This window comes from Anomalospiza imberbis, chromosome 3, assembly GCF_031753505.1.
Source record: "Anomalospiza imberbis isolate Cuckoo-Finch-1a 21T00152 chromosome 3, ASM3175350v1, whole genome shotgun sequence".
NCBI classification, from domain to species: domain Eukaryota; kingdom Metazoa; phylum Chordata; class Aves; order Passeriformes; family Viduidae; genus Anomalospiza; species Anomalospiza imberbis.
In genome coordinates this window covers 2,053,587-2,081,370 of record NC_089683.1, presented here as the reverse complement: position 1 = coordinate 2,081,370, position 27,784 = coordinate 2,053,587, and the positions used below count along the sequence as shown (strand labels likewise).

Sequence of the window (27,784 nt, the reverse complement as noted above, 5' to 3'; positions counted from 1 at the left end):
GAGGGTGGCAGTGCGACAGGACACGTGTGGGGTCAGGGTGTGTCTGTGACCCCCCAGGTGACACAGAGGTGACACTGGTGTCCCCACAGGCGGGTGGCAGTGCGACAGGACACGTGTGGGGTCAGGGTGTGTCTGTGACCCCCCAGGTGACACAGAGGTGACACTGGTGTCCCCACAGGAGGGTGGCAGTGCGACAGGACACGTGTGGGGTCAGGGTGTGTCTGTGACCCCCCAGGTGACACAGAGGTGACACTGGTGTCCCCACAGGCGGGTGGCAGTGCGACAGGACACCTGCAGCATCGTGGCCATCTCGCTGAACATCCTGCAGCGCGTCCACCCGGTCATCTGGTCACTGAGCTCGCTGCCCTTCGACTGCACCCAGGCGCTGCCTGTCCCCAAACCCATCGGTGAGTGACAGTGACACAGTGACAGTGACACAGTGACAGTGACAGTGACACAGTGGCACAGTGACAGTGACACAGTGACACAGTGACAGTGACACAGTGACACAGTGACACAGTGACACAGTGACACAGTGACAGTGGCACAGTGGCACAGTGACAGTGACACAGTGACACAGTGACAGTGACACAGTGACAGTGACACAGTGACACAGTGACACAGTGTCACAGTGACACAGTGACACAGTGACAGTGGCACAGTGGCACAGTGACAGTGACACAGTGGCACTGTGACAGTGACAGTGGCGTGGTGGTGGTGGTGCTGGTGTTGGCAATGACACTGTCCCCATGTCCTCGTGTCCCCAGGGTGTGTGGTGAGGGTGACGCTGGCACTGATGGTGGCACTGATGGTGACACCGTCCCTGTCCTCATGTCCCAGGAGGTGTGGTGATGGTGACAATGACAGTGACACTGTCCCTGTCCCAGTGTCCCCATGTCACAGGAGGTGTGTTGGTGACAGTGACACTGTCCCTGTCCCCGTGTCCCCATGTCACAGGAAGTGTGGTGATGGTGACAATGACAGTGACACTGTCCCTGTCCCCATGTCACAGGAGGTGTGGTGGTGGTGACAATGACAGTGACACTGTCCCTGTCCCAGTGTCCCCATGTCACAGGAGGTGTGGTGATGGTGACAATGACAGTGACACTGTCCCTGTCCCCAGTGTCCCCATGTCCCAGGAGGTGTGGTGGTGGTGACAATGACACTGACACTGTCCCTGTCCCAGTGTCCCCATGTCACAGGAGGTGTGGTGGTGGTGACAGTGACACTGACACTGTCCCTGTCCCAGTGTCCCCATGTCACAGGAGGTGTGGTGACGGTGACAATGACAGTGACACTGTCCCTGTCCCAGTGTCCCCATGTCACGGGAGGTGTGGTGGTGGTGACAATGACAGTGACACTGTCCCTGTCCCAGTGTCCCCATGTCCCAGGAGGTGTGGTGGTGACAGTGACACTGTCCCTGTCCCCGTGTCCCCATGTCACAGGAGGTGTGGTGGTGACAGTGACACTGTCCCTGTCCCAGTGTCCCCATGTCACAGGAGGTGTGGTGATGGTGACAATGACAGTGACACTGTCCCTGTCCCAGTGTCCCCATGTCACAGGAGGTGTGGTGACGGTGACAATGACAGTGACACTGTCCCTGTCCCCAGTGTCCCCATGTCACAGGAGGTGTGGTGATGGTGACAATGACAGTGACACTGTCCCTGTCCCCAGTGTCCCCATGTCCCAGGAGGTGTGGTGGTGACAGTGACACTGTCCCCGTGTCCCCAGTGTCCCCATGTCACAGGAGGCGTGGTGATGGTGACAATGACAGTGACACTGTCCCTGTCCCCGTGTCCCCATGTCCCAGGAGGTGTGGTGGTGGTGACAATGACAGTGACACTGTCCCCGTGTCCCCATGTCACAGGAGGTGTGGTGGTGGTGACAATGACAGTGACACTGTCCCTGTCCCCGTGTCCCCATGTCCCAGGAGGTGTGGTGGTGGTGACAATGACAGTGACACTGTCCCCGTGTCCCCATGTCACAGGAGGTGTGGTGACAGTGACACTGACACTGTCCCCGTGTCCCCATGTCACAGGAGGTGTGGTGACAGTGACACTGACGATGGCACTGTCCCTGTCCCCTGTCCCAGGCGGAGTGGTGATGGTGTGGTGACGGTGGCACTGACGGTGGCACTGATGGTGGCACTGACGGTGACACTGATGGTGGCACTGTCCCTGTCCCCTGTCCCAGGTGGAGTGGTGATGGTGTGGTGATGGTGGCACCGACGGTGGCACTGACGGTGGCACTGACGGTGGCACTGTCCCTGTCCCCTGTCCCAGGTGGAGTGGTGATGGTGTGGTGATGGTGTGGTGATGGTGTGGTGATGGTGGCACTGATGGTGGCACTGATGGTGGCGCTGACGGTGGCACTGACGGTGGCACTGACGGTGGCACCGTCCCTGTCCCCTGTCCCAGGTGGAGTGGTGATGGTGTGGTGATGGTGTGGTGATTGTGTGGTGACGGTGGCACTGATGGTGACACTGATGGTGGCACCGACGGTGACACTGATGGTGGCACTGACGGTGGCACTGACGGTGGCACCGTCCCTGTCCCCTGTCCCAGGCGGAGTGGTGATCTTTGCTGTGAACTCGCTGCTGTACCTGAACCAGAGCGTGCCCCCGTACGGCGTGGCCCTCAACAGCCTCACCTGCGGCACCACCGTCTTCCCGCTGCGTGAGGGACACTGCCGGCCCGGCCCGGCCCCTTCCCTGTCCCTGTCCCCGGCCCTGTCCCCTTCCCTGTCCCTGTCCCCATCCCTGTCCCTGTCCCTGTCCCCATCCCAGCTTTGACTGTCCCTGTCCCTGTCCCCATCCCTGTTCCTGTCCCCATCCCTGTCCCTGTCCCCATCCCCCCTGTGACTGTTCCTGTCCCTGTCCCCATCCCAGCTTTGACTGTCCCTGTCCCTGTCCCCACTGTGACTGTCCCTGTCCCCGGCCCTGTCCCCGTCCCTGTCCCCGGCCCTGTCACTGTCCCTGTCACTGTCCCTGTCACTGTCCCTGTCACCGTCCCCATCCCTGTCCCCATCCCTGTCCCTGTCCCCATCCCCCCTGTGACTGTCCCTGTCCCTGTCCCCATCCCAGCTTTGACTGTCCCTGTCCCTGTCCCCACTGTGACTGTCCCTGTCCCCGGCCCTGTCCCCGTCCCTGTCCCCGGCCCTGTCCCCGTCCCTGTCCCCGGCCCTGTCACTGTCCCTGTCACTGTCCCTGTCACTGTCCCCATCCCTGTCACTGTCCCTGTCACCGTCCCCATCCCTGTCCCCATCCCCATCCCTGCTGTGACTGTCCCTGTCCCCATCCCTGTCCCTGTCCCCATCCCCGCTGTCCCTGTCCCCGTCCCCGTCCCTGTCCCCATCCCCGCTGTCCCTGTCCCTGCCCCTGTCCCCGTCCCTGTCCCTGTCCCCATCCCTGTCCCTGTCCCCATCCCAGCTTTGACTGTCCCTGTCCCTGTCCCCGTCCCTGTCCCTGTCCCCATCCCTGTCCCTGTCCCCATCCCAGCTTTGACTGTCCCTGTCCCCGTCCCCGTCCCTGTCCCCATCCCCGCTGTCCCTGTCCCTGTCCCTGTCCCCATCCCTGTCCCTGTCCCCATCCCAGCTTTGACTGTCCCTGTCCCTGTCCCCGTCCCTGTCCCCATCCTAGCTTTGACTGTCCCTGTCCCTGTCCCCATCCCTGTCCTTGCTGTCCCCATCCCTGTCCCTGTCCCCATCCCTGTCCCTGTCCCTATCCCCGTCCCTGTCCCCGTCCCCATCCCCGCTGTCCCCGTCCCTGTCCCCATTCCTGTCCCTGTCCCTGTCCCCATCCCCGCTGTCCCTGTCCCTGTCCCCATCCCTGTTCCTGTCCCTGTCCCTGTCCCCATCCCCGCTGTCCCTGTCCCCATCCCAGCTTTGACTGTCCCTGTCCTTGTCCCCATCCCCGCTGTCCCTGTCCCTGTCCCCATCCCTGTCCCTGTCCCTGTCCCTGTCCTCGTCCCTGTCCCCGTCCCCGTCCCTGTCCCCGTCCCTGTCCCTGTCCCCATCCCTGTCCCTGTCCCTGTCCCCATCCCTGTCCCTGTCCCCATCCCCACTGTGACTGTCCCTGTCCCTGTCCCTGTCCCCATCCCCGCTGTCCCCATCCCTGTCCCCATTCCTGTCCTTGTCCCCATCCCCATCTCCATCCCTGTCCCTGTCCCTGTCCCTGTCCCCATCCCTGTTCCTGTCCCCATCCCTGTCCCTGTCCCCATCCCTGTCCCCATCCCTGTCCCTGCTGTCCCCATCCCTGTCCCTGTCCCTATCCCCGTCCCTGTCCCTGTCCCCGTCCCTGTCCCCATCCCTGTCCCCGTCCCTGTCCCTGTCCCTTTCCCCATCCCTGTCCCTGTCCCTGTCCCCATCCCTGCCGTCCCCGTCCCTGTCCCTGTCCCTGTCCTCGTCCCTGTCCCTGTCCCCATCCCCGCTGTCCCTGTCCCCATTCCTGTCCCTGTCCCCATCCCTGTCCCTGTCCCCGTCCCCAGGGGTCCAGGAGGGCGTGAGGATGACTCTGGACTGTGCCCAGGCCACCTTCATCTCCTATGACAAGATGGTCATCTCGCTCAAGGGGGGTGAGATGTAAGTCTGGGGGGTCCTGGGGGTGTCCCCAAAGGTTTTGGGGTGTCCCCAAGGGTTTGGGGTGTCCCATGTCCCCCCCCACCCCGAGGTGCCACCCCCTGTCCCACCGTGTCCTGGAGCTGGTCAGGGACAGGATGAGCTCTGTCCCGTCCTTCCCCTGGGACAAGGGGGGGTTCTAAACCCAAAGGTTTTGGGGTGTCCCCAAGGGTTTGGGGGTGTCCCCAAGGGTTTGGGGTGTCCCCAAAGGTTTTGGGGTGTTCCCAAGGGTTTGGGGTGTCCCCAAGGATTTGGGGTGTCCCATGTCCCCCACCCCGAGGTGCCACCCCCTGTCCCACCGTGTCCTGGAGCCGGTCAGGGACAGGATGACCCCTCCTTCCCCTGGGACAAGGGGGGGTTCTAAACCCAAAGGTTTTGGGGTGACCCCAAGGACTTTGGGGTGTCCCCAAGGGTTTGGGGTGTCCCATTTTCCCCCCCCCACCCCGAGGTGCCACCCCCTGTCCCACCGTGTCCTGGAGCTGCTCAGGGACAGGATGAGCTCTGTCCCCTCCTTCCCCTGGGACAAGGGGGGATTCTAAACCCAAAGGTTTTGGGGTGTCCCCAAGGGTTTGGGGGTGACCACAAAGGTTTTGGGGTGTCCCCAAGGGTTTTGGGGTGTCCCCAGGGGTTTTGGGGTGTCCCCGGGGTTTTGGGGTGTCCCCAGGGGTTTTGGGGTGTCCCCGGGGTTTTGGGGTGTCCCCAGGGTTTTTGGGGTGTCCCCAGGGGTCTTTGGGGTGTCCCCATGGTTTTGGGGTGTCCCCAGGGTTTTTGCGGGTGTTCCCAGGGTTTTGGTGGTGTCCCCAGGGTTTTTGGGGTGTCCCCAAAGGTTTGGGGGTGTCCCCAGGATTTTGGGGTGTCCCCAGGGGTTTGGGGTGTCCCCAGGTTTTTGGGGTGTCCCCAAGTAGTTTAGGATGTTCTCAAGAACTTTGGGGTGTCCCCAGGGTTTTTGGGGTGTCCCCAGGATTTTGGGGTGTCCCCAGGGGTTTGGGGTGTCCCCAGGTTTTTGGGGTGTCCCCAAGTAGTTTAGGATGTTCTCAAGAACTTTGGGGTGTCCCCAGGGTTTTTGGGGTGTCCCCAGGGGTTTTTGGGGGTGTCCCCAGGGGTTTTGGGGTGTCCTCAGGGGTTTGGGGGTGTCCCCAGGGTTTTTGGGGTGTCCCCAGGGGTTTTGGGGTGTCCCCGGGTTTTTGGGGTGTCCCCAGGGTTTTTGGGGGTGTCCCCGGGGTTTTGGGGTGTCCCCAGGGTTTTTGGGGTGTCCCCAGGGTTTTGGGGTGTCCCCGGGTTTTTGGGGTGTCCCCAGGAGTTTGGGGTGTCCCCAGGGCTCTGGGGTGTCCCCAGGGGTTTGGGGTGACCCCAAGGACTTTGGCGTGTCCCCAGGGGTTTTGGGGTGCCCCCAAGAACTTTAGGATGTCCCCAAGGGTTTTGGGGTGTCCCCAGGGGTTTGGGGTGTCCCCAAAGGTTTTGGGGTGTCCCCAAGGGTTTGGGGGTGTCCCCAAGGGTTTGGGGTGACCCCAAGGACTTTGGGGGTGTTTCCAAGGGTTTGGGGTGTCCCTTTGGGGTGTCTCCAGGGGTTTGGGGTGTCCCCAGGGGTTTTGGGGTGTCCCCAAGGGTTTGGGGTGTCCCCAAGGGTTTGGGGTGTCCCCAAAGGTTTTGGGGTGTCCCCAAGGATTTGGGGTGTCCCCAAGGGTTTGGGGTGTCCCCAGGGTTTTGGGGGTGGCCCCAGGGGTTTGGGGGTGTGTCCAGGGGTCTGGGGGTGTCCCCAACGGTTTGGGGTGTCTCCGGGGTTTTGGGGTGTCCCCACGGTTTTGGGGTGTCCCCAGGAGTTTGGGGTGTCCCCAAGGGTTTTTGGGGTGTCCCCAGGGTTTGGGGTGTCCCCAGGGTTTTGGGGTGTTCCCGTGGATTTGGGTTGTCCTCAAGGGTTTTGGGGTGTCCCCAAGGTTTTGGGGTGTCCCCAGGATTTTGGGGGTGTCCCCAAGGGTTTGGGGTATCCCCAGGGTTTTTGGGGGTGTCCCCAAGGGTTTGGGGTGTCCCCAAGGACTTTGGGGTGTCTCCAGGGTTTGGGGGTGTCCCCAAAGGTTTTGGGGTGTCCCCAAAGGTTTGGGGTGTCCCCAGGGTTTTGGGGTGTCCCCAGGGTTTTTGGGGTGTCCCCAAGGGTTTTGGGGTGTCCCCAGGGTTTTGGGGTGTCCCCAAGAAGTTTAGGATGTTCTCAAGAACTTTGAGGTGTCCCCTGGGGTTTTGGGGTGTCCTCAGGGTTTTGGGGTGTCCCCAGGGTTTTTGGGGTGTCCCCAAGGGTTTGGGCTGTCCCCATGGTTTTGGGGTGTCCCCAGGGTTTTGGGGCGTCCCCAGGGTTTTTGGGGTGTCCCCAGGGGTTTGGGGGTGTCCCCAGTGGTTTTGGGGCGTCCCCAGGGTTTTTGGGGTGTCCCCAAGGGTTTGGGGTATCTCCAAGGTTTTTAGGGGTGTCCCCAGTCGTTTGGGGTGTCCTCAAGGGTTTAGGGGTGTCCCCAGGATTTTGGGGTGTCCCCACGGGTTTGGGGGTGTCCCCAGGGTTTTTGGGGTGTCCCCAAGGACTTTGGGGTGTCCCCAAGGGTTTGGGGTGTCCCCAAGGGTTTTGGGGTGTCCCCAGGGTTTTGGGGTGTCCCCAGGGGTCTTTGGGGGTTTCCCCAGGGTTTTTGGGGTGCCCCCAGGGTTTTTGGGGTGTCCCCGGGTTTTTGGGGTGTCCCCAGGGTTTTTGGGGTGTCCCCAAGGACTTTGGGGGTGTCCCCAGTGGTTTTGGGGTGTCCCAAAGGGGTTTGGGGATGTCCCCATGGACTTTGGGGTGTCCCCGGGGTTTTGGGGTGCCCCCTGAGCTGTCCCCTCGTGTCCCAGCTACGTGCTGACGCTGATCACGGATGGGATGCGCTCCGTGCGCTCCTTCCACTTCGACAAAGCGGCCGCCTCCGTCCTCACCACCTGTGTAAGCACCTGGGCACAGCTGGCACACCTGGGCACACCTGGGCACACCTGGGGACACCTGGGAACACCTGGGGAATACCTGGGGACACCTGGGGAACACCTGGGGAACACCTGGGAACACCTGGGGAACACCTGGGGAACACCTGGGCACAGCTCGGCACACATGGGCACAGCTGGGGAACACCTGGGCACACCTGGGGAACACCTGGGCACAGCTCGGCACACATGGGCACAGCTGGGGAACACCTGGGCACACCTGGGGAACACCTGGGGACACCTGGGGAACACCTGGGGAACACCTGGGGACACCTGGGGAACACCTGAGCACACCTGGGGAACACCTGGGGAACACCTGGGGACACCTGGGGAACACCTGGGGAACACCTGGGCACACCTGGGGAACACCTGGGAACACCTGGGCACACCTGGGGAACACCTGGGAACACCTGGGCACAGCTGGGCACAGCTGGGGAATACCTGGGCACACCTGGGGACACCTGGGGAACACCTGGGAACACCTGGGCACAGCCGGGCACACCTGGGCACACCTGGGCACACTTGGAGACACTTGGGGACACTCAGGGGATGCCCAGGGCACACCTGGGCACACCTGGGGACACTTGGAGACACTTGGGGACACCTGGGGACACTCAGGACACACCTGGCACACCTGGGGACACTCAGGGCATGCCCAGGGCACAGCTGGGCACACCTGGCACACCTGGCACACCTGCGGACACTCAGGACACACCTGGGCACACCTGGGTACACCTGGCACACCTGGCACGCCTGGGCACACCTGGCACACCTGGCACACCTGGCACACCTGGGCACACCTGGGCACGCCTGGGCACACCTGGCACACCTGGCACACCTGGGGAACACCTGGGGACACTCAGGGGATGCCCAGGGCACACCTGGGGAACACCTGGCGACACTTGGGGACACCTGGGGACACTCAGGGCAGGCCCAGCGCACACCTGGGAACACCTGGGAACACCTGGGCTCACCTGGGGACACTGAGGGCACACTTGGCACACCTGGCACACCTGGCACACCTGGCACAGCTGGCTCACCTGTGTCCCCAGATGGTGCCCCTGGAGCCGGGCTATCTGTTCCTGGGGTCCCGCCTGGGCAACTCCCTCCTGCTCAGGTACACGGAGAAGCTGCAGGAGCCCCCGGCCGGGGCGGGCAAGGAGGGGCCCGACCGACAGGTGAGACCCCGGAACTCACCTGGGCACCCCAAAACTGCACCTGGGCACCCCAAAACTCACATGGGGATCCCCAAAACCGCACCTGGGGATCGTCAAAACTCACCTGGGCCCCCCCATAACTCACCTGGGCACCCCAAAACTGCACCTGGGCACCCCAAAACCGCACCTGGGGATCGTCAAAACTCACCTGGGGATCCCCAAAACTCACCTGGGCCCCCCCATAACTCACCTGGGCACCCCAAAACTGTACTGGGGGATCCCCAGAACTCACCTGGGCACCTCAGAACTCACCTGGGGATCCCCAAAACTCACCTGGGCACCCCAAAACTGCACCGGGGGATCCCCAAACTGCACCTGGGAATACCCAAACCACACCTGGGCACCCCAAAACTCACCTGGGTACCCCAAAACTCACCTGGGCACCCCAAAACTCACCTGGGGATCCCCAAAACTCACCTGGGCACCCCAGAACTCACCTGGGCACCCCAAAACTGTACTGGGGGATCCCCAGAACTCACCTGGGCACCCCAAACCGCACCGGGGCACCCCAGAACTCATCTTGGGATCCCCAGAACTCACCTGGGCACCCCAAAACTCACCTGGGGATCCCCAAAACTGCACCAGGGGATCCCCAAACTGCACCTGGGGATACCCAAAACTCACCTGGGCACCCCAGAACTCACCTGGGTACCTCAAAACTCACCTGGGCACCCCAAAACTCGCCTGGGGATCCCCAGAACTCACCTGGGCACCCCCAAACTGCACCGGGGGATCCCCAGAACTCACCTGGGGATCCCCAAACTCACCTGGGCACCCCAAAACTCACCTGGGCACCGCAAAACTCACCTGGGCACCCCAAACTGCCCCTGGGTACCCCAAACTGCAGCTGGGCACCCCAAAACTCACCTGGGCACCCCAGAACTCACCTGGGGATCCCCAGAACTCACCTGGGCACCCCAAAACCCTCCCAGGGACCCCAAAACCACCCTGGGGACCCCAAATCCCCTCCCAGGGACCCCAAACCTGTCCCTTTCCCCCCCAGGAGGAGCCCCCGGTGAAGAAGAAACGCTCGGAGCCATCGGGACCATGGACAGGTGGGGACACCTGGGGACACCTGGGGACAGCTGGGGACACTGGGACACACCTGGGGACAGCTGGGGACAGCTGGGGACAGCTGGGGACACTGGGACACACCTGGGGACAGCTGGGGATGGGGACACCTGGGGACAGCTGGGGACACACCTGGGGACACACCTGGGGACACACCTGGGGACATCTGGGGGGACACCTGGGGACACCTGGGACACCTGGGGACACACCTGGGGACAGCTGGGGACACCTGGGGACACACCTGGGGACATCTGGGGACAGCTGGGGACACAGCTGGGGACACACCTGGGGATGTGGGGACACACCTGGGGACACCTGGGGACAGCTGGGGACACCTGGGGACAGCTGGGGACACACTGGGGGACAGTGGGGACACTGGGACACACCTGGGGACAGCTGGGGACACACCTGGGGACACACCTGGGGACACCTGGGACACACCTGGGGACACACCTGGGACACACCTGGGGACAGCTGGGGACAGCTGGGGACAGCTGGGGGGACACCTGGACACACCTGGGGACACACCTGGGGACACACCTGGGGACAGCTGGGGACACCTGGGGACACACCTGGGCACACCTGGGTACACCTGGGGACAGCTGGGGACACCTGGGGACACCTGGGGACATCTGGGGGACACCTGAGGACACTCTGAGGTGACAGAGGCAACACAGGTGACACAGGTGACACAGGTGTGTCCCTGTGGCAGGGGGGTGACACAGGTGACACTCAGGTGGCACAGGTGACACAGGTGTGTCCCTGTGGCAGGGGGGTGACACAGGTGACACACAGGTCACAGGTGACACAGGTGACACACAGGTCACAGGTGACACACAGGTCACAGGTGACACAGGTGACACACAGGTGACAGTTGACACAGGTGACACAGGTGACACTCAGGTGACACAGGTGACACAGGTGTGTCCCCGTGGCAGGGGGGTGACACAGGTGACACACAGGTGACACACAGGTGACACAGGTGTGTCCCTGTGGCAGGGGGGTGACACAGGTGACACACAGGTGACACTCAGGTGACACACAGGTGACACTCAGGTGATACTCAGGTGACACAGGTGTGTCCCCGTGGCAGGGGGGTGACACAGGTGACACACAGGTGACAGGTGACACACAGGTGACACAGGTGTGTCCCCGTGGCAGGGGGGTGACACAGGTGACACAGGTGTGTCCCCGTGTCAGGGGGTGACACAGGTGACACTCAGGTGACACAGGTGTGTCCCCATGGCAGGGGGGAAGCCGCAGGCGCAGGACGAGGTGGACGAGATCGAGGTGTACGGCAGCGAGGCGGCCTCGGGGACACAGCTGGCCACCTACTCCTTCGAGGTATGTCACTGTCACCTGTCTGTCACCTGTGTGTCACCTGTGTGTCACCTCCCTGTCACCCCAACCTGGCCACCTACTCCTTCGAGGCATGTCACTGTCACCTGTCTGTCACCTGTCACCTGTGTCACCTGTCTGTCACCTCCCTGTCACCCCAACCTGGCCACCTACTCCTTCGAGGTATGTCACTGTCACCTGTCTGTCACCTGTGTGTCACCTGTGTGTCACCTGTCTGTCACCTGTGTGTCACCTGTGTCACCTGTGTGTCACCCCAACCTGGCCACCTACTCCTTCGAGGTATGTCACTGTCACCTGTCTGTCACCTGTGTGTCACCTGTGTGTGTCACCTGTGTGTCACCTGTCTGTGTCACCTCTGTCACCTGTGTGTCACCCCTGTCACCTCTGTCACTTGTGTGTCACCTCCCTGTCACCTCAGTCACCTGTGTCACCCGTGTGTCACCTGTGTCACCCGTGTGTCACCTCCCTGTCCCCTCTGTCACCTGTGGCACCTGTGTGTCACCTGTGTCACCTCTGTCACGTGTCTCTCGTGTGTCACCTCCCTGTCACCTCTGTCACCTGTGTCACCCGTGTGTCACCTCTGTCACTTGTGTGTCATCTCCCTGTCCACTCTGTCACCTGTGTCACCTGTGTGTCACCTCTGTCATCTCTGTCACTCGTGTGTCACCCATGTGTCACCTCCCTGTCCCCTCTGTCACCTGTGTCACCTCTGTCACCTCCCTGTCCCCTCTGTCACCAGTGTCACCTGTGTGTCACCTGTGTCACTCGTGTGTCATCTCCCTGTCCCCTGTCACCCATGTGTCACCTCCCTGTCCCCTCTGTCACCAGTGTCACCCATGTGTCACCCGTGTGTCACCTCTGTCACCCGTGTGTCACCTCCCTGTCCCCTGTCACCTCTGTCACCCGTGTGTCACCTCTGTCACCTTTGTCACCTCTGTCGCCTCTGTCATTCGTGTGTCACCTCCCTGTCACCTCTGTCACCAGTGTCACCTGTGTGTCACCTGTGTCACCTCTGTCACTCGTGTGTCATCTCCCTGTCCCCTCTGTCACCCGTGTGTCACCTGTGTGTCACCCATGTGTCACCTCCCTGTCCCCTCTGTCACCAGTGTCACCCGTGTGTCACCTGTGTCACCGGTGTGTCACGTCCCTGTCCCCCCCGTCCCCGGCGTGACCCCGCGGTGACGCCGTGTCCCCGTGCCAGGTGTGTGACAGCATCCTCAACATCGGGCCCTGCGCCAACGCCGCCATGGGGGAGCCGGCCTTCCTGTCCGAGGAGGTGAGGGGCAAAACGGACCCAAAATCCCCAAAATTTACCCCAAAATTACCCCAAACCCGGCCTTCCTGTCCGAGGAGGTGAGGGGCAAAACGGACCCAAAATCCCCAAAATTTACCCCAAAATTACCCCAAAACTACCCCAAAACTACCCCAAAATTACCCCAAACCCGGCCTTCCTGTCTGAGGAGGTGAGGGGCAAAACAGACCCAAAATCCCCCAAATTTACCCCAAAATTTACCCCAAAATGTACCACAAAATTACCCCAAAATATACTCCAAAATTACCTCAAAATCCCCAAAATTTACCCCAAAATTACCCCAAAATTACCCCAAAATTACCCCAAACCCGGCCTTCCTGTCCGAGGAGGTGAGGGGCAAAACGGACCCAAAATCCCCAAAATTTACCCCAAAATTACCCCAAAATTACCCCAAAATTACCCCAAAATATACTCCAAAATTACCCCAAAATATACTCCAAATTTACCCCAAAATTACCCCAGAATCCCCAAAATGTACCCCAAAATTACCCCAAAAACTACCCCAAAATTTACCCCAAAATTACCCCAAAATCCCCAAAATTTACCCCAAAATTTACCCCAAAGTTACCCCAAAATTACCCCCAAAATTTACCCCCAAAATTACCCCAACATTACCCCAAAATTACCCCAAAACCCCCAAAATTACCCCAAAATTACCCCAAAATAACCCCAAAGTCCCCAAAATTTACCCCAAAATTCACCCCAAAATTACCCCAAAATCCTCAAAATTTACCCCAAAATTACCCCAAAATTTACCCCAAACCTGACCCCAAACCTGACCCCAAATGACCCCAAATGACCCCAAAGCTGACCCCAAAGCTGACCCCAAATGACCCCAAATGACCCCAAAGCTGACCCCAAACCTGACCCCAAATGACCCCAAATGACCCCAAATGACCCCAAACCTGACCCCAAATGACCCCAAATGACCCCAAATGACCCCAAACCTGACCCCAAATGTCCCCAAATGACCCCAAATGACCCCAAACCTGACCCCAAATGACCCCAAATGACTCCAAAGCTGACCCCAAACCTGACCCCAAATGACCCCAAAGCTGACCCCAAATGACCCCAAATGACTCCAAAGCTGACCCCAAACCTGACCCCAAATGACCCCAAATGACCCCAAATGACCCCAGATGACCCCAAACCTGACCCCAAATGACCCCAAATGACCCAAATGACCCCAAAGCTGACCCCGCTGTCTCTGCAGTTCCAAACAGCCCCGAGCCCGACCTGGAGATCGTCCTGTGCTCGGGGTACGGCAAGAACGGGGCGCTGACCGTGCTGCAGGTACCCCAAAACCCCAAAAACACCCCAAAAACCATCCCTGGGACCCCAAAAACATCCCAAAAACATCCCCGGGACCCCAAAAACCACCCCAAAATGATCCCTGGGACCCCAAAATCCCCATAACCCCAAAGCCTCCCTGTGCTCGGGGTACGGCAAGAACGGGGCGCTGACCGTGCTGCAGGTACCCCAAAACCCCAAAAACCACCCCAAAAACACCCAAAAACATCCCTGGGACCCCAAAAACCACCCCAAAATCATCCCTGGGACCCCAAAAAACACCCCAAAACCATCCATGAGACCCTAAAAACCACCCCAAAATCAGCCCTGGGACCCCAAAATCCCCATAACCCCAAAGCCTCCCTGTGCTCGGGGTACGGCAAGAACGGGGCGCTGACCGTGCTGCAGGTACCCCAAAACCCCAAAAACACCCCCAAAACACCCCCAAAACACCCCAAAAACACCCCAAAAACCACCCCTGGGACCCCAAAAACATCCCTGGGTCCCCAAAAACCACCCCAAAACCACCCCAAAACCATCCCTGGGACCCCAAAAACATCCAAAACCAGCCCAAAAACCACCCCAAAAACACCCCAAAACCACCCCTGGGACCCCAAAAACATCCCTGGGACCCCAAAAACACCCCAAAACCACCCCAAAAACATCCCTGGGACCCCAGAAACCACCCCACAAACACCCCAAAATCACCCCTGGGACCCCAAAACCCCTAACCGCCCCTAAACCACCCCAAAACCACCCCAAAAACACCTCTGGGACCCCAAAAACCACCCCAAAAACACCGCTGAGACTCCAAAAACCACCCCAAAAGCCACGCCAAAAATCACCCCAAAAACATCCCTGGGACCCCAAAACCCCAAAACGCCCCAAAAACATCCTGAATCCAACAAACCCCAAATCCCTCCTGAACCCCACAAACCCCAAACCCCCTTTGAACCCCCCGAACCCCAAATCCCCCCGAACCCCAAAACCCCAAACCCCCCCTGAACCCCAAATCCCCCCTGAACCCCAAAACCTCGACCCTCCTGAACCCCAAATCCCCCCGAACCCCAAAACCCCAAATCCCCCCTGAACCCCAAATCCCCCCGAACCCCAAAACCCCAAACCCCCCCTGAACCCCAAATCCCCCCTGAACCCCAAAACCTCAACCCTCCTGAACCCCAAATCCCCCCGAACCCCAAAACCTCAAATCCCCCCTGAACCCCAAATCCCCCCGAACCCCAAAACCCCAAATCTCCCTGAACCCCAAATCCCCCCGAACCCCAAAACCCCAAATCCCCCTGAACCCCAAATCCCCCCCTGAACCCCAAATCCCCCCGAACCCCAAAACCCTAATCCCCCCTGAACCCTAAATCTCCCCCTGAACCCCAAATCCCCCGTGAACCCCAAATCCCCCCGAACCCCAAAACCCCAAATCTCCCCTGAACCCCAAATCCCCTCGAACCCCAAAACCCCAAATCCCCCTGAACCCCAAATCCCCCCCTGAACCCCAAATCCCCCCGAACCCCAAAACCCTAATCCCCCCCTGAACCCCAAATCTCCCCCCTGAACCCCAAATCCCCCCCGAACCCCAAAACCCTAATCTCCCCGAACCCCAAATCCCCCCCTGAACCCCAAAACCCCAACCCTCCTGAACCCCAAATCCCCCCGAACCCCAAAACCCCAAACCCCTGAACCCCAAATCCCCCCTGAACCCCAAATCCCCCCGAACCCCAAAACCCCAAATCTCCCCTGAACCCCAAATCCCCCCTGAACCCCAAAACCCCCCGAGCCCCAAAACCCTAATCTCCCGAACCCCAAATCCCCCCCTGAACCCCAAAACCCCAACCCTCCTGAACCCCAAATTCCCCCCGAACACCAAAACCTCAAATCCCCCTGAACCCCAAATCCCCCCTGAGCCCCAAATCCCGCCCGAACCCCAAAACCCCAGGCCCAGCTCCCAAACCCCCCTGAACCCCAAAACCCCAAATCCCCCCTGAACCCCAAATCCGTCCCGAACCCCAAAACCCCAAATCTCCCCGAACCCCAAATCCCCCTAAACCCCAAAACCCCAAATCCCCCCTTAAACCCAAATCCCCCCCTGAACCCCAAATCCGTCCCGAACCCCAAAACCCCAAATCCCCCTGAACCCCAAATCCGTCCCGAACCCCAGAACCCCAAATCCCCCCCTGAACCCCAAATCCCCCCCTGAACCCCAAAACCCCAAATCCCCCCGAACCCCAAATGCCCCTGAACCCCAAAAACCCCAAATCCCCCCTTAAACCCAAATCCCCCCTGAACCCCAAAACCCCAACCCTCCTGAACCCCAAATTCCCCAGAACCCCAAAACCTCAAACCCCCCCTGAACCCCAAATCCCCCCGAACCCCAAATCCCCCCCGAACCCCAAAACCCCAAATCTCCCTGAACCCCAAATCCCCCCTGAACCCCAAATCCCCCCGAACCCCAAAACCCCAAACCCCCCTGAACCCCAAATCCCCCCTGAACCCAAATCCCCTGAACCCCAAATCCCAAATCCCCCCTGAACCCCAAATCCCCCCTGAACCCCAAAACCCCAAATCCCCCCTGAACCCCAAATCCCCCCTGAACCCCAAACCCCCCTGAACCCCAAAACCCCAAATCCCCCCTTAACCCCAAATCCCTCCCGAACCCCAAAACCCCCCCGAACCCTAAATCCCCCCGAACCCCAAATCCCCCAGAACCCCAAATCCCCCCCGAACCCCAAATCCCCCCGAACCTCAAATCCACCCCCGAACCCCAAATCCCCCCTGAACCCCAAATCCTCCCCTGAACCCCAAAACCCCAAATCCCCCCTGAACCCCAAATCCCCCGAACCCCAAAACCCCAGGCACCGCCCAGTCCCCCCGCGGGAGGTTCCCGGGGGGCCGACCCCGGTGCCAGAGCAGAGCTGGGGTGAACCAGGGTGACCCCAAAGCCTGGGGAGCACCTGTACCCCCCAGGGACACCCCAAAAATCCATGGGACACCCCAAAACCCGCCTGTACCCCCCAGGGACACCCCAAAAACCCATGGGACACCCCAAAACCCGCCTGTACCCCCAGGGACACCCCAAAAATCCCTGGGACACCCCAAAACCCGCCTGTACCCCCAGGGACACCCCAAAAATCCCTGGGGCACCCAAAACCCGCCTGTACCCCCAGGGACACCCCAAAAATCCCTGGGACACCCCAAAACCCGCCTGTACCCCCCAGGGACACCCCAAAAAATCCCTGGGGTACCCCAAAACCCGCCTGTACCCCCAAAAATCCATGGGGTACCCCAAAACCCGCCTGTACCCCCCAGGGACACCCCAAAAATCCATGGGGTACCCCAAAACCGCCTGTACCCCCAAAAACCCATGGGGTACCCCAAAACCCGCCTGTACCCCCAGGGACACCCCAAAAATCCCTGGGGTACCCCAAAACCCGCCTGTACCCCCAAAAATCCATGGGGTACCCCAAAACCCGCCTGTACCCCCAAAAATCCATGGGGTACCCCAAAACCCGCCTGTACCCCCAAAAATCCCTGGGGTACCCCAAAACCCGCCTGTACCCCCAGGGACACCCCAAAAATCCCTGGGGTACCCCAAAACCCGCCTGTACCCCCCAGGGACACCCCAAAAATCCATGGGACACCCCAAAACCCGCCTGTACCCCCAAAAATCCATGGGGTACCCCAAACCTGCCTGTACCCCCAAAAATCCCTGGGGTACCCCAAAACCCGCCTGTACCCCCAGGGACACCCCAGAAATCCTGGGGTACCCCAAAACCCGCCTGTATCCCCAGGGACACCCCAAAAATCCATGGGGTACCCCAAAACCCGCCTGTACCCCCAAAAATCCATGGGACACCCCAAAACCCGCCTGTACCCCCAGGGACACCCCAAAAATCCATGGGACACCCCAAAACCCGCCTGTACCCCCAAAAATCCATGGGGTACCCCAAAACCCACCTGTACCCCCCCCCAGGGACACCCCAAAAATCCCTGGGGTACCCCAAAACCCGCCTGTACCCCCAAAAATCCATGGGGTACCCCAAAACCCGCCTGTACCCCCAAAAATCCATGGGACACCCCAAAACCCGCCTGTACCCCCAAAAATCCATGGGACACCCCAAAACCCGCCTGTACCCCCAGGGACACCCCAAAACCCGCCTGTACCCCCAGGGACAGCCCAAAAATCCCTGGGACACCCCAAAAACCCGCCTGTACCCCCCAGGGACACCCCAAAAATCCATGGACACCCCAAAACCCGCCTGTACCCCCAGGGACAGCCCAAAAATCCATGGGGTACCACAAAACCCGCCTGTACCCCCAAAAATCCCTGGGGTACCCCAAAACCCGCCTGTACCCCCAGGGACACCCCAGAAATCCCTGGGGTACCCCAAAACCCGCCTGTATCCCCAGGGACACCCCAAAATTCCATGGGTACCCCAAAACCCGCCTGTACCCCCAAAAATCCATGGGACACCCCAAAACCTGCCTGTACCCCCAAAAATCCTGGGGTACCCCAAAACCCGCTGTACCCCCAGGGACACCCCAAAAATCCATGGGACACCCCAAAACCCGCCTGTACCCCCAAAAATCCCTGGGGTACCCCAAAACCCGCCTGTACCTCCAGGGACACCCCAAAAATCCCTGGGACACCCCAAAACCCGCCTGTACCCCCAAAAATCCCTGGGGTACCCCAAAACCCGCCTGTACCCCCAAAAATCCCTGGGGTACCCAAAACCCGCCTGTACCCCCCAGGGACACCCCAAAAATCCTTGGGGTACCCCAAAACCCGCCTGTAGCCCCAGGGACACCCCAAAACCTGCCTGTACCCCCAGGGACACCCAAAACTTGCTGTACCCCCAGGGACACCCCAAAAATCCCTGGGGTACCCCAAAACCCGCCTGTACCCCCAGGGACACCCCAAAAATCCCTGGGACAACCCCAAAACCCGCCTGTACCCCCAAAAATCCATGGGGTACCCCAAAACCCGCCTGTAGCCCCAAAAATCCATGGGGTACCCCAAAACCCGCCTGTACCCCCAAAAATCCCATGGGTACCCCAAAACCCGCCTGTACCCCCAAAAATCCATGGGGACCCCAAAACCCGCCTGTACCCCCAAAAATCCATGGGTACCCCAAAACCCGCCTGTACCCCCAGGGACACCCCAAAAATCCATGGGGTACCCCAAACCCCGCCTGTACCCCCAAAAATCCATGGGGTACCCCAAAACCCGCCTGTACCCCCAGGGACACCCCAAAAATCCATGGGGTACCCCAAAACCCGCCTGTACCCCCAGGGACACCCCAAAAATCCATGGGGTACCCCAAAACCCGCCTGTACCCCCAAAAATCCATGGGACACCCCAAAACCCGCCTGTACCCCCAGGGACACCCCAAAAATCCATGGGGTACCCCAAAACCCGCCTGTACCCCCAGGGACACCCCAAAAATCCATGGGGTACCCCAAAACCCGCCTGTACCACCAGGGACACCCCAAAAATCCATGGGGTACCCCAAAACCCGCCTGTACCCCCAGGGACACCCCAAAAATCCATGGGGTACCCCAAAACCCGCCTGTACCCCCAGGGACACCCCAAAAATCCCTGGGACACCCCAAAACCCGCCTGTACCCCCAAAAATCCCATGGGGTACCCCAAAACCCGCCTGTACCCCCAGGGACACCCCAAAAATCCATGGGGTACCCCAAAACCCGCCTGTACCCCCAGGGACACCCCAAAAATCCATGGGGTACCCCAAAACCCGCCTGTACCCCCAAAAATCCATGGGACACCCCAAAACCCGCCTGTACCCCCAGGGACACCCCAAAAATCCATGGGGTACCCCAAAACCCGCCTGTACCCCCAGGGACACCCCAAAAATCCATGGGGTACCCCAAAACCTGCCTGTACCACCAGGGACACCCCAAAAATCCATGGGGTACCCCAAAACCCGCCTGTACCCCCAGGGACACCCCAAAAATCCATGGGGTACCCCAAAACCCGCCTGTACCCCCAGGGACACCCCAAAAATCCCTGGGACACCCCAAAACCCGCCTGTACCCCCAAAAATCCATGGGACACTCCAAAACCCGCCTGTACCCCCAAAAATCCCTGGGGTACCCCAAACCCGCCTGTACCCCCAGGGACACCCCAAAAATCCATGGGTACCCCAAAACCCGCCTGTACCCCCCAGGGACACCCCAAAAATCCCTGGGGTACCCCAAAACCCGCCTGTACCCCAGGGACACCCCAAAAATCCATGGGGTACCCCCAAAACCCGCCTGTACCACCAGGGACACCCCAAAAATCCCTGGGGTACCCCAAAACCCGCCTGTAGCCCCAGGGACACCCCAAAAATCCCTTGACTGTGTCCCCATCCCTGTCCCCTGACGGTGTCCCTGTCCCTGTCCCTGTCCCCTCGGTGTCCCCTCGGTGTCCCTGTCCCCTTGGTGTCCCTGTTCCTGTCCCCATCGGTGTCCCCTGACCGTGTCCCTGTCCCTGTCCCCTCAGTGTCCCCTCTCCCTGTCCCCTCGGTGTCTCCTGTACCCTTGGTGTCCCCTGACGGTGTCCCTGTCCCCTCAGTGTCCCCTCTCCCTGTCTCCTCAGTGTCCCCTGTCCCCTGTCCCCTCGGTGTCCTCTGACGGTGTCCCTGTCCCCTCGGTGTCCCCTCAGTGTCCCCTGACCGTGTCCCCTGACCGCTGTCCCCATCGGTGTCCCCATCGGTGTCCCCTGTCCCCTCGGTGTCCCTGTCCCTGTCCCCTCGGTGTCCCCTCGGTGTCCCCTCGGTGTCCCCTGAGGTGTCCCTGTCCCTGTCCCCTCAGTGTCCCCTGACGGTGTCCCTTTCCCCATCGGTGTCCCCTGACCCTGTCCCTGTCCCCTTGGTGTCCCCTCGGTGTCCCCTGACGGTGTCCCTGTCCCTGTCCCCTCGGTGTCCCCTGTTCCTGTCCCCATCGGTGTCCCCTGACCCTGTCCCCTTGGTGTCCCCTGACCCTGTCCCTGTCCCCTCAGTGTCCCCTGTCAGTGTCCCTGTCCCCTCGGTGTCCCTGTCCCTGTCCCCATTGGTGTCCCCTGTTCCTGTCCCTGTCCCCTCAGTGTCCCCTGTCCCTGTCCCCATCGGTGTCCCCTGACGGTGTCCCTGTCCCCTGGCGGTGTCCCTGTCCCCTGGCGGTGTCCCTGTCCCCTCGGTGTCCCCTGACGGTGTCCCTGTTCTCTCGGTGTCCCCATCGGTGTCCCCTGTCCCTGTCCCCTCGGTGTCCCCTGGCGGTGTCCCTGTCCCCATCGGTGTCCCTGACCGTGTCCCCTCAGTGTCCTCTGTCCCTGTCCCCTCGGTGTCCCCTGGCGGTGTCCCTGTCCCCATCGGTGTCCCCTGACCGTGTCCCCTCAGTGTCCTCTGTCCCTGTCCCCTCGGTGTCCCCCTCGGTGTCCCCTGACGGTGTCCCTGTCCCTGTCCCATCGGTGTCCTCTGTCCCTGTCCCTGTCCCCTCGGTGTCCCCTGACGGTGTCCCTGTCCCCAGCGCAGCATCCGGCCGCAGGTGGTGACCACGTTCGAGCTGCCCGGCTGTTACAACATGTGGACGGTCACCGCGCCCCCCCCCGCGGGAACAGGTGGGTCCCCGTGTCACCCCCTGTGTCACCGTGTCACCCCCTGTGTCACCCCCTGTGTCACCCCCTGTGTCACCCCCTGTGTCCCTGTGTCACCCCTGTGTCACCGTGTCACCCCCTGTGTCACCCCCCGTGTCACCCCGTGTCCCCGTGTCACCCCGTGTCCCCATGTCACCCCTATGTCCCCGTGTCACCCCTGTGTCACCGTGTCACCCCCGTGTCCCGTGTCACCCCGTGTCCCCGTGTCACCCCTGTGTCACCGTGTCACCCCCTGTGTCCCCGTGTCACCCCCCGTGTCACCCCGTGTCCCGTGTCACCCCTATGTCACCGTGTCACCCCCTGTGTCTCCCCGTGTCACCCCCGTGTCACCGTGTCACCCCCCGTGTCACCCCGTGTCCCCGTGTCACCCCTATGTCACCGTGTCACCCCCTGTGTCCCCATGTCACCCCCTGTGTCACCGTGTCCCCGTGTCACCCCGTGTCCCTGTGTCACCCCCTGTGTCCCCATGTCACCCCGTGTCCCCGTGTCACCCACTGTGTCACTGTGTTCCCATGTCACCGCCGTGTCACCCCCTGTCCCCGTGTCACCCCCTGTGTCACCGTGTCCCCATGTCACCCCCCCGTGTCACCCCATGTCCTCATGTCACCCTGTGTCCCCGTGTCACCCCATGTCCCCACGTCACCCCCTGTGTCACCCGCTGTGTCACCCCCTGTGTCACTGTGTCCCCGTGTCACCCTTCCTGTGTCACCTGTGTCCCCATGTCACCCTGTGTCATCATGTCCCTGTGTCACCCCGTGTCACCCCCGTGTCACCATGTCACCCCCCGTGTCGCAATGTCCCCATGTCACCCTTCCTGTGTCACCGGGTCCCCCGTGTCACCCTGTGTCACCCCCCCGTGTCACCATGTCCCCATGTCACCCCCGTGTCACCATGTCCCCATGTCACCCACTGTGTCACCATGTCCTTGTGTCACCCCCTGTGTCACCCCTGTGTCACCATGTCACCCCCTCTGTCCCCATGTCCCCATGTCACCCTTCCTGTGTCACCTGTGTCACCATGTCACCCTGTGTCACTGTGTCACCCCCGTGTCACCCCGTGTCACCCCCCTGTGTCACCATGTCCCTGTGTCACCCCGTGTCACCCCCATGTCACCTGTGTCCCCGTGTCACCCCCCTGTGTCACCATGTCCCTGTGTCACCCCCCTGTGTCACCATGTCCCCTGTGTCACCCCCCTGTGTCACCCCCGTGTCACCTGTGTCCCCGTGTCACCCCCCTGTGTCACCATGTCTGTGTCATCCCCCTGTGTCACCTGTGTCACCTGTGTCACCCCCCTGTGTCACCATGTCCCTGTGTCACCCCCTGTGTCACCCCCGTGTCACCTGTGTCCCCGTGTCACCCCCCTGTGTCACCATGTCTGTGTCATCCCCCTGTGTCACCTGTGTCACCTGTGTCACCCCCTGTGTCACCATGTCCTTGTGTCACCCCCCGTGTCACCCCCGTGTCACCATGTCACCCCCCCGTGTCGCAATGTCCCCATGTCACCTCCGTGTCACCATGTCCCCATGTCACCCTGTGTCACTGTGTCACCCCGTGTCACCCCGTGTCACCCCCCTGTGTCACCATGTCCCTGTGTCACCCCCCTGTGTCACCCCCATGTCACCTGTGTCCCCGTGTCACCCCCCTGTGTCGCCGTGTCCTTGTGTCACCCCCCCGTTGTCACCCCCGTGTCACCATGTCACCCCCCCGTGTCGCAATGTCCCCATGTCACCCTTCCTGTGTCACCGGGTCCCCGTGTCACCTTGTGTCACCATGTCCCCATGTCACCCACTGTGTCACCGTGTCCTTGTGTCACCCCCCTGTGTCACCCCTGTGTCACCACGTCACCCCCCTCTGTCCCCATGTCCCCATGTCACCCTTCCTGTGTCACCTGTGTCACCATGTCACCCTGTGTCATTGTGTCACCCCCGTGTCACCCCGTGTCACCCCCCTGTGTCACCATGTCCCTGTGTCACCCCCCTGTGTCACCCCCATGTCACCTGTGTCCTCGTGTCACCCCCCTGTGTCACCATGTCCCTGTGTCACCCCCCCTGTGTCACCCCTGTGTCACCTGTGTCCCCGTGTCACCCCCCTGTGTCACCATGTCCTTGTGTCACCCCCGTGTCACCCCCGTGTCACCTGTGTCCCCTGTGTCACCCCCCCGTGTCACCATGTCCTTGTGTCACCCCCCCGTGTCACCCCCGTGTCACCATGTCACCCCCCCGTGTCGCAATGTCCCCATGTCACCTCCGTGTCACCATGTCCCCATGTCACCCACTGTGTCACCGTGTCCTTGTGTCACCCCCCTGTGTCACCCCTGTGTCACCACGTCACCCCCTCTGTCCCCATGTCCCCATGTCACCCTTCCTGTGTCACCTGTGTCACCATGTCACCCTGTGTCACTGTGTCACCCCCGTGTCACCCCGTGTCACCCCCCTGTGTCACCATGTCTGTGTCATCCCCCTGTGTCACCTGTGTCACCTGTGTCCCTGTGTCACCCCCTGTGTCACCATGTCCCTGTGTCACCCCCCTGTGTCACCCATGTCCCTGTGTCACCCCGTGTCACCCCCGTGTCACCTGTGTCCCTGTGTCACCCCCCTGTGTCACCTGTGTCCCCATGTCACCTGTGTCACCATGTCCCTGTGTCACCCCGTGTCACCCCCGTGTCACCTGTGTCCCTGTGTCACCCCGTGTCACCATGTCCCTGTGTCACCCCCCTGTGTCACCCATGTCCCTGTGTCACCCCGTGTCACCCCCATGTCACCTGTGTCCCTGTGTCACCCCGTGTCACCTGTGTCCCCATGTCACCTGTGTCACCATGTCCCTGTGTCACCCCGTGTCACCCCCCGTGTCACCTGTGTCCCTGTGTCACCCCCTGTGTCACCATGTCCCTGTGTCACCCCCCTGTCACCATGTCCCTGTGTCACCCCATGTCACCCCCGTGTCACCTGTGTCCCTGTGTCACCCCGTGTCACCTGTGTCCCCATGTCACCTGTGTCACCATGTCCCCGTGTCACCCCGTGTCACCCCCGTGTCACCTGTGTCCCTGTGTCACCCCGTGTCACCATGCCCCCGTGTCACCCCCCATGTCACCCCCCGTGTCACCCCGTGTCACCCCCTGTGTCACTCCCGTGTCACCGTGTCCCTGTGTCACCCTCATGTCACCCCCATGTCACTGTGCCTGTCACCCCGTGTCACCGTGTCCCGTGTCACCCCCCTGTGTTATCTGTGTCCCTGTGTCACCCTCACTGTGTCACTGTGTCCCCATGTCACCTTCCTGTGTCACCTGTCCCTGTGTCACCCCGTGTCACCCCCATGTCCCTTGTGTCCCCGTGTCACCCCCGTGTCACCCCCGTGTCACCCCCGTGTCACCGTGTCCCTGTGTCACCCCCGTGTCCCCAATACCCTACCTGTATCACCTGTGTCACTTGTGCCATGTGTCCCCGTGTCACCCCGTGTCACCCCGTGTCACCTGTGTCCCTGTGTCACCCCTGTGTCACCTGTGTCACCATGTCACCCTCCCTGTGTCCCCGTGTCACCCCCGTGTCACTCCCGTGTCACTGTGTCCCTGTGTCACCCCCATGTCACCTGTGTCACCATGGCACCCTCCCTGTGTCCCCGTGTCACCCCCGTGTCCCTCATGCCCCTGTATCACCCTCACCGTGTCCCCATCTGTGTCCCCATGTCACCCTCCCTGTCCCTGTGTCACTCTCCCCTCATGTCACCGTGTCACCCTCCCCGTGTCCCCATGTCCCTGCCATCCCTGTGTCCCCACGTGTCCCCTGTCTGTGACCCCCATCCCTGTGTCCCCACGTGTCCCTGTGTCCTCTCGTGTGCCCCTGCCTCCCTCCCCTTGTCCCCGGTCCCCCCATGTCCTTCTGTCCCCTCTGTCCTTGTCCCCCTGACCCTGTGTCCCCGTGTCGCCCATCTCCATGTCACGCCATCCCGGTGTCCCTCCTCTGTGTCCCCGTGTCCCCTCTTTGTGACCCGCCAGGTCCCTGTGTCCCCCCCTGTCCCCCTGTGTCCCCCCCTGTCCCCCTGTGTCCCCCTGTCCCCTCCATGTCCCCCTGTCCCCATGTCACGCCATCCTTGTGTCCCCATGTCCGTGTCCCTTTGTCCCACCTGTCCTCTCATCCCATGTCCCTCTGTCCCCTCCCTGTCCCCCTGTCCCCATGTCACACCATCCCTGTGTCCCCATCTCCGTGTCCCTGTGTCCTCCATGTCCTCTCATCCCATGTCCCCCTGTCCCCTCCCTGTCCCCCGTCCCCAAGTCACACCATCCTTGTGTCCCCATCTCCATGTCCCTGTGTCCCCTCCATGTCGTCTCATCCCATGTCCCCTCCATGTCCCCCTGTCCCCTCCATGTCCCCTGTCCCCATGTCACACCATCCCTGTGTCCCCATCTCCGTGTCCCTGTGTCCCCCCGTGTCCTCTCATCCCGTGTCCCCCTGTCCCCTCCATGTCCCCCTGTCCCCTCCGTGTCCCCCTGTCCCCATGTCACGCCATCCTTGTGTCCCCATCTCCGTGTCCCTGTGTCCCCCCGTGTCCTCTCATCCCGTGTCTCCCTGTCCCCCTGTCCCCATGTCACACCATCCTTGTGTCCCCATGTCCTTGTCCCTGTGTCCTCCCATGTCCTCTCATCCCGTGTCCCTGTGTCCCCGTGTCCCCCTGTCCTCTCCATGTCCCTCTGTCCCCATGTCACGCCATCCCTGTGTCCCCATCTCCGTGTCCCTGTGTCCTCCATGTCCTCTCATCCCATGCCCCCCTGTGTCCCTATGTCCCCCTGTCTCCTCCATGTCCCCCTGTCCCCTCCATGTCCCCCTGTCCCCTCATGTCCCCCTGTCCCCATGTCACACCATCCTTGTGTCCCCATGTCCTTGTCCCTGTGTCCCCCGTGTCCTCCCATCCCGTGTCCCCCTGTCCCCTCCATGTCCCCCTGTCCCCATGTCACGCCATCCTTGTGTCCCCATCTCCGTGTCCCTGTGTCCTCCATGTCCTCTCATCCCATGTTCCTGTGTCGCCATGTCCCCCTGTCCCCTCCATGTCCCCCTGTCCTCCCCATGTCCCCTGTTCCCCTGTCCCTGTGTCCCCCTGTCCCCACCGAGGCTCTGTCCCCACAGCCCGAGGTGGCCCCCGGGGACCAGCGCGGAGCCCGAGGCGGCGACGGCGGCTCCGGAAAGTTCTGAGGAGGACGGGGAACGTCACGGGTTCCTCATCCTGAGCCGTGAGGACTCCACCATGGTGAGGGGACACTGGGGACATTGGGGACATCATGGGGACATCATGGGGACAGGGGTTCCTCATCCTGAGCCGTGAGGACTCCACCTTGGTGAGGGACATCATGGGGACATTGGGGACATCATGGGGACAGGGGTTCCTCATCCTGAGACACGAGGACTCCACTGTTGTGAGGGACATCACAGGGACTTTGGGGACATCACGGGGACATCATGGGGACATCATGGGGACAGGGGTTCCTCATCCTGAGCCATGAGGACTCCACTGTTGTGAGGGACATCACAGGGACTTTGGGGACATCACGGGGACATCATGGGGACATTGGGGACATCATGGGGACAGGGGTTCCTCATCCTGAGCCTCGAGGACTCCACCTTGGTGAGGGGACACTGGGGACATTGGGGACATCATGGGGACAGGGGTTCCTCATCCTGAGCTGTGAGGACTCCACTGTTGTGAGGGACATCGCAGGGACATTGGGGACATCATGGGGACAGGGGTTCCTCATCCTGAGCCGTGAGGACTCCACCTTGGTGAGGGGACACTGGGGACATTGGGGACATCATGGGGACATCATGGGGACATTGGGACATCCCAGCGACAGGGGTTCTTCATCCTGAGCCGTCAGGACTCCACCTTGGTGAGGGACATCATGGGGACATCATGGGGACATCATGGGGACATCATGGGGACGGGGGTTCCTCATCCCGAGCCGCGAGGGCTCCACCATGGCGAGGGGACACTGGGGACATTGGGACATCATGGGGACAGGGGTTCCTCATCCTGAGCCTCGAGGACTCCACCTTGGTGAGGGACATTGGGACATCATGGGGACATTGGGGACATCATGGGGACATCAAGGGGACATTGGGACATCATGGGGACACGGGTTCCTCATCCTGAGCCGTGAGGACTCCACCTTGGTGAGGGGACACTGGGGACAATCATGGGGACATCATGGGGACATCATGGGGACAGGGGTTCCTCATCCTGAGCCATGAGGACTCCACCATGGTGAGGGGACACTGAGGACATTGGGGACATCATGGGGCCAGG

The 27,784-nt window shown here is 61.3% G+C and overlaps 2 protein-coding genes and 1 long non-coding RNA gene across 4 annotated transcripts in view; 2 read left to right on the top strand and 1 right to left on the bottom strand.

The window, feature by feature from the left end:
- Nucleotides 1-260: 260 nt before the first annotated feature.
- On the top strand, nucleotides 261-13,733 carry LOC137471960 (cleavage and polyadenylation specificity factor subunit 1-like). Its single transcript, XM_068186668.1, has 9 exons — nucleotides 261-407; nucleotides 2,565-2,675; nucleotides 4,485-4,578; nucleotides 7,477-7,564; nucleotides 8,652-8,777; nucleotides 9,820-9,871; nucleotides 11,137-11,231; nucleotides 12,448-12,522; nucleotides 13,698-13,733. The coding sequence occupies exons 3-9, from the start codon at nucleotides 4,505-4,507 to the stop codon at nucleotides 13,731-13,733; spliced, it is 546 nt and encodes a 181-aa protein (XP_068042769.1). The 5' UTR covers nucleotides 261-407; nucleotides 2,565-2,675; nucleotides 4,485-4,504.
- A 40-nt stretch (nucleotides 13,734-13,773) lies between these two features.
- LOC137470104 (uncharacterized) lies at nucleotides 13,774-26,787 on the top strand. Of its 2 annotated transcripts, none has more exons than XR_010996877.1 (3): nucleotides 13,774-13,851; nucleotides 21,367-21,461; nucleotides 26,617-26,787. It is a non-coding gene; the product is annotated as an uncharacterized lncRNA (long non-coding RNA). The 2 variants fall into 2 exon arrangements; XR_010996876.1 differs by having other exon boundaries at nucleotides 21,367-21,457; nucleotides 26,611-26,786.
- Nucleotides 26,788-27,389: 602 nt separating this feature from the next.
- Nucleotides 27,390-27,784, bottom strand: part of LOC137471959 (cleavage and polyadenylation specificity factor subunit 1-like) — a 29,778-nt gene continuing 29,383 nt past the window's right edge. Inside the window, 1 exon segment of the mRNA XM_068186667.1 lies at nucleotides 27,390-27,470. Within this exon segment, the coding sequence (XP_068042768.1) occupies nucleotides 27,390-27,470 (81 nt within the window).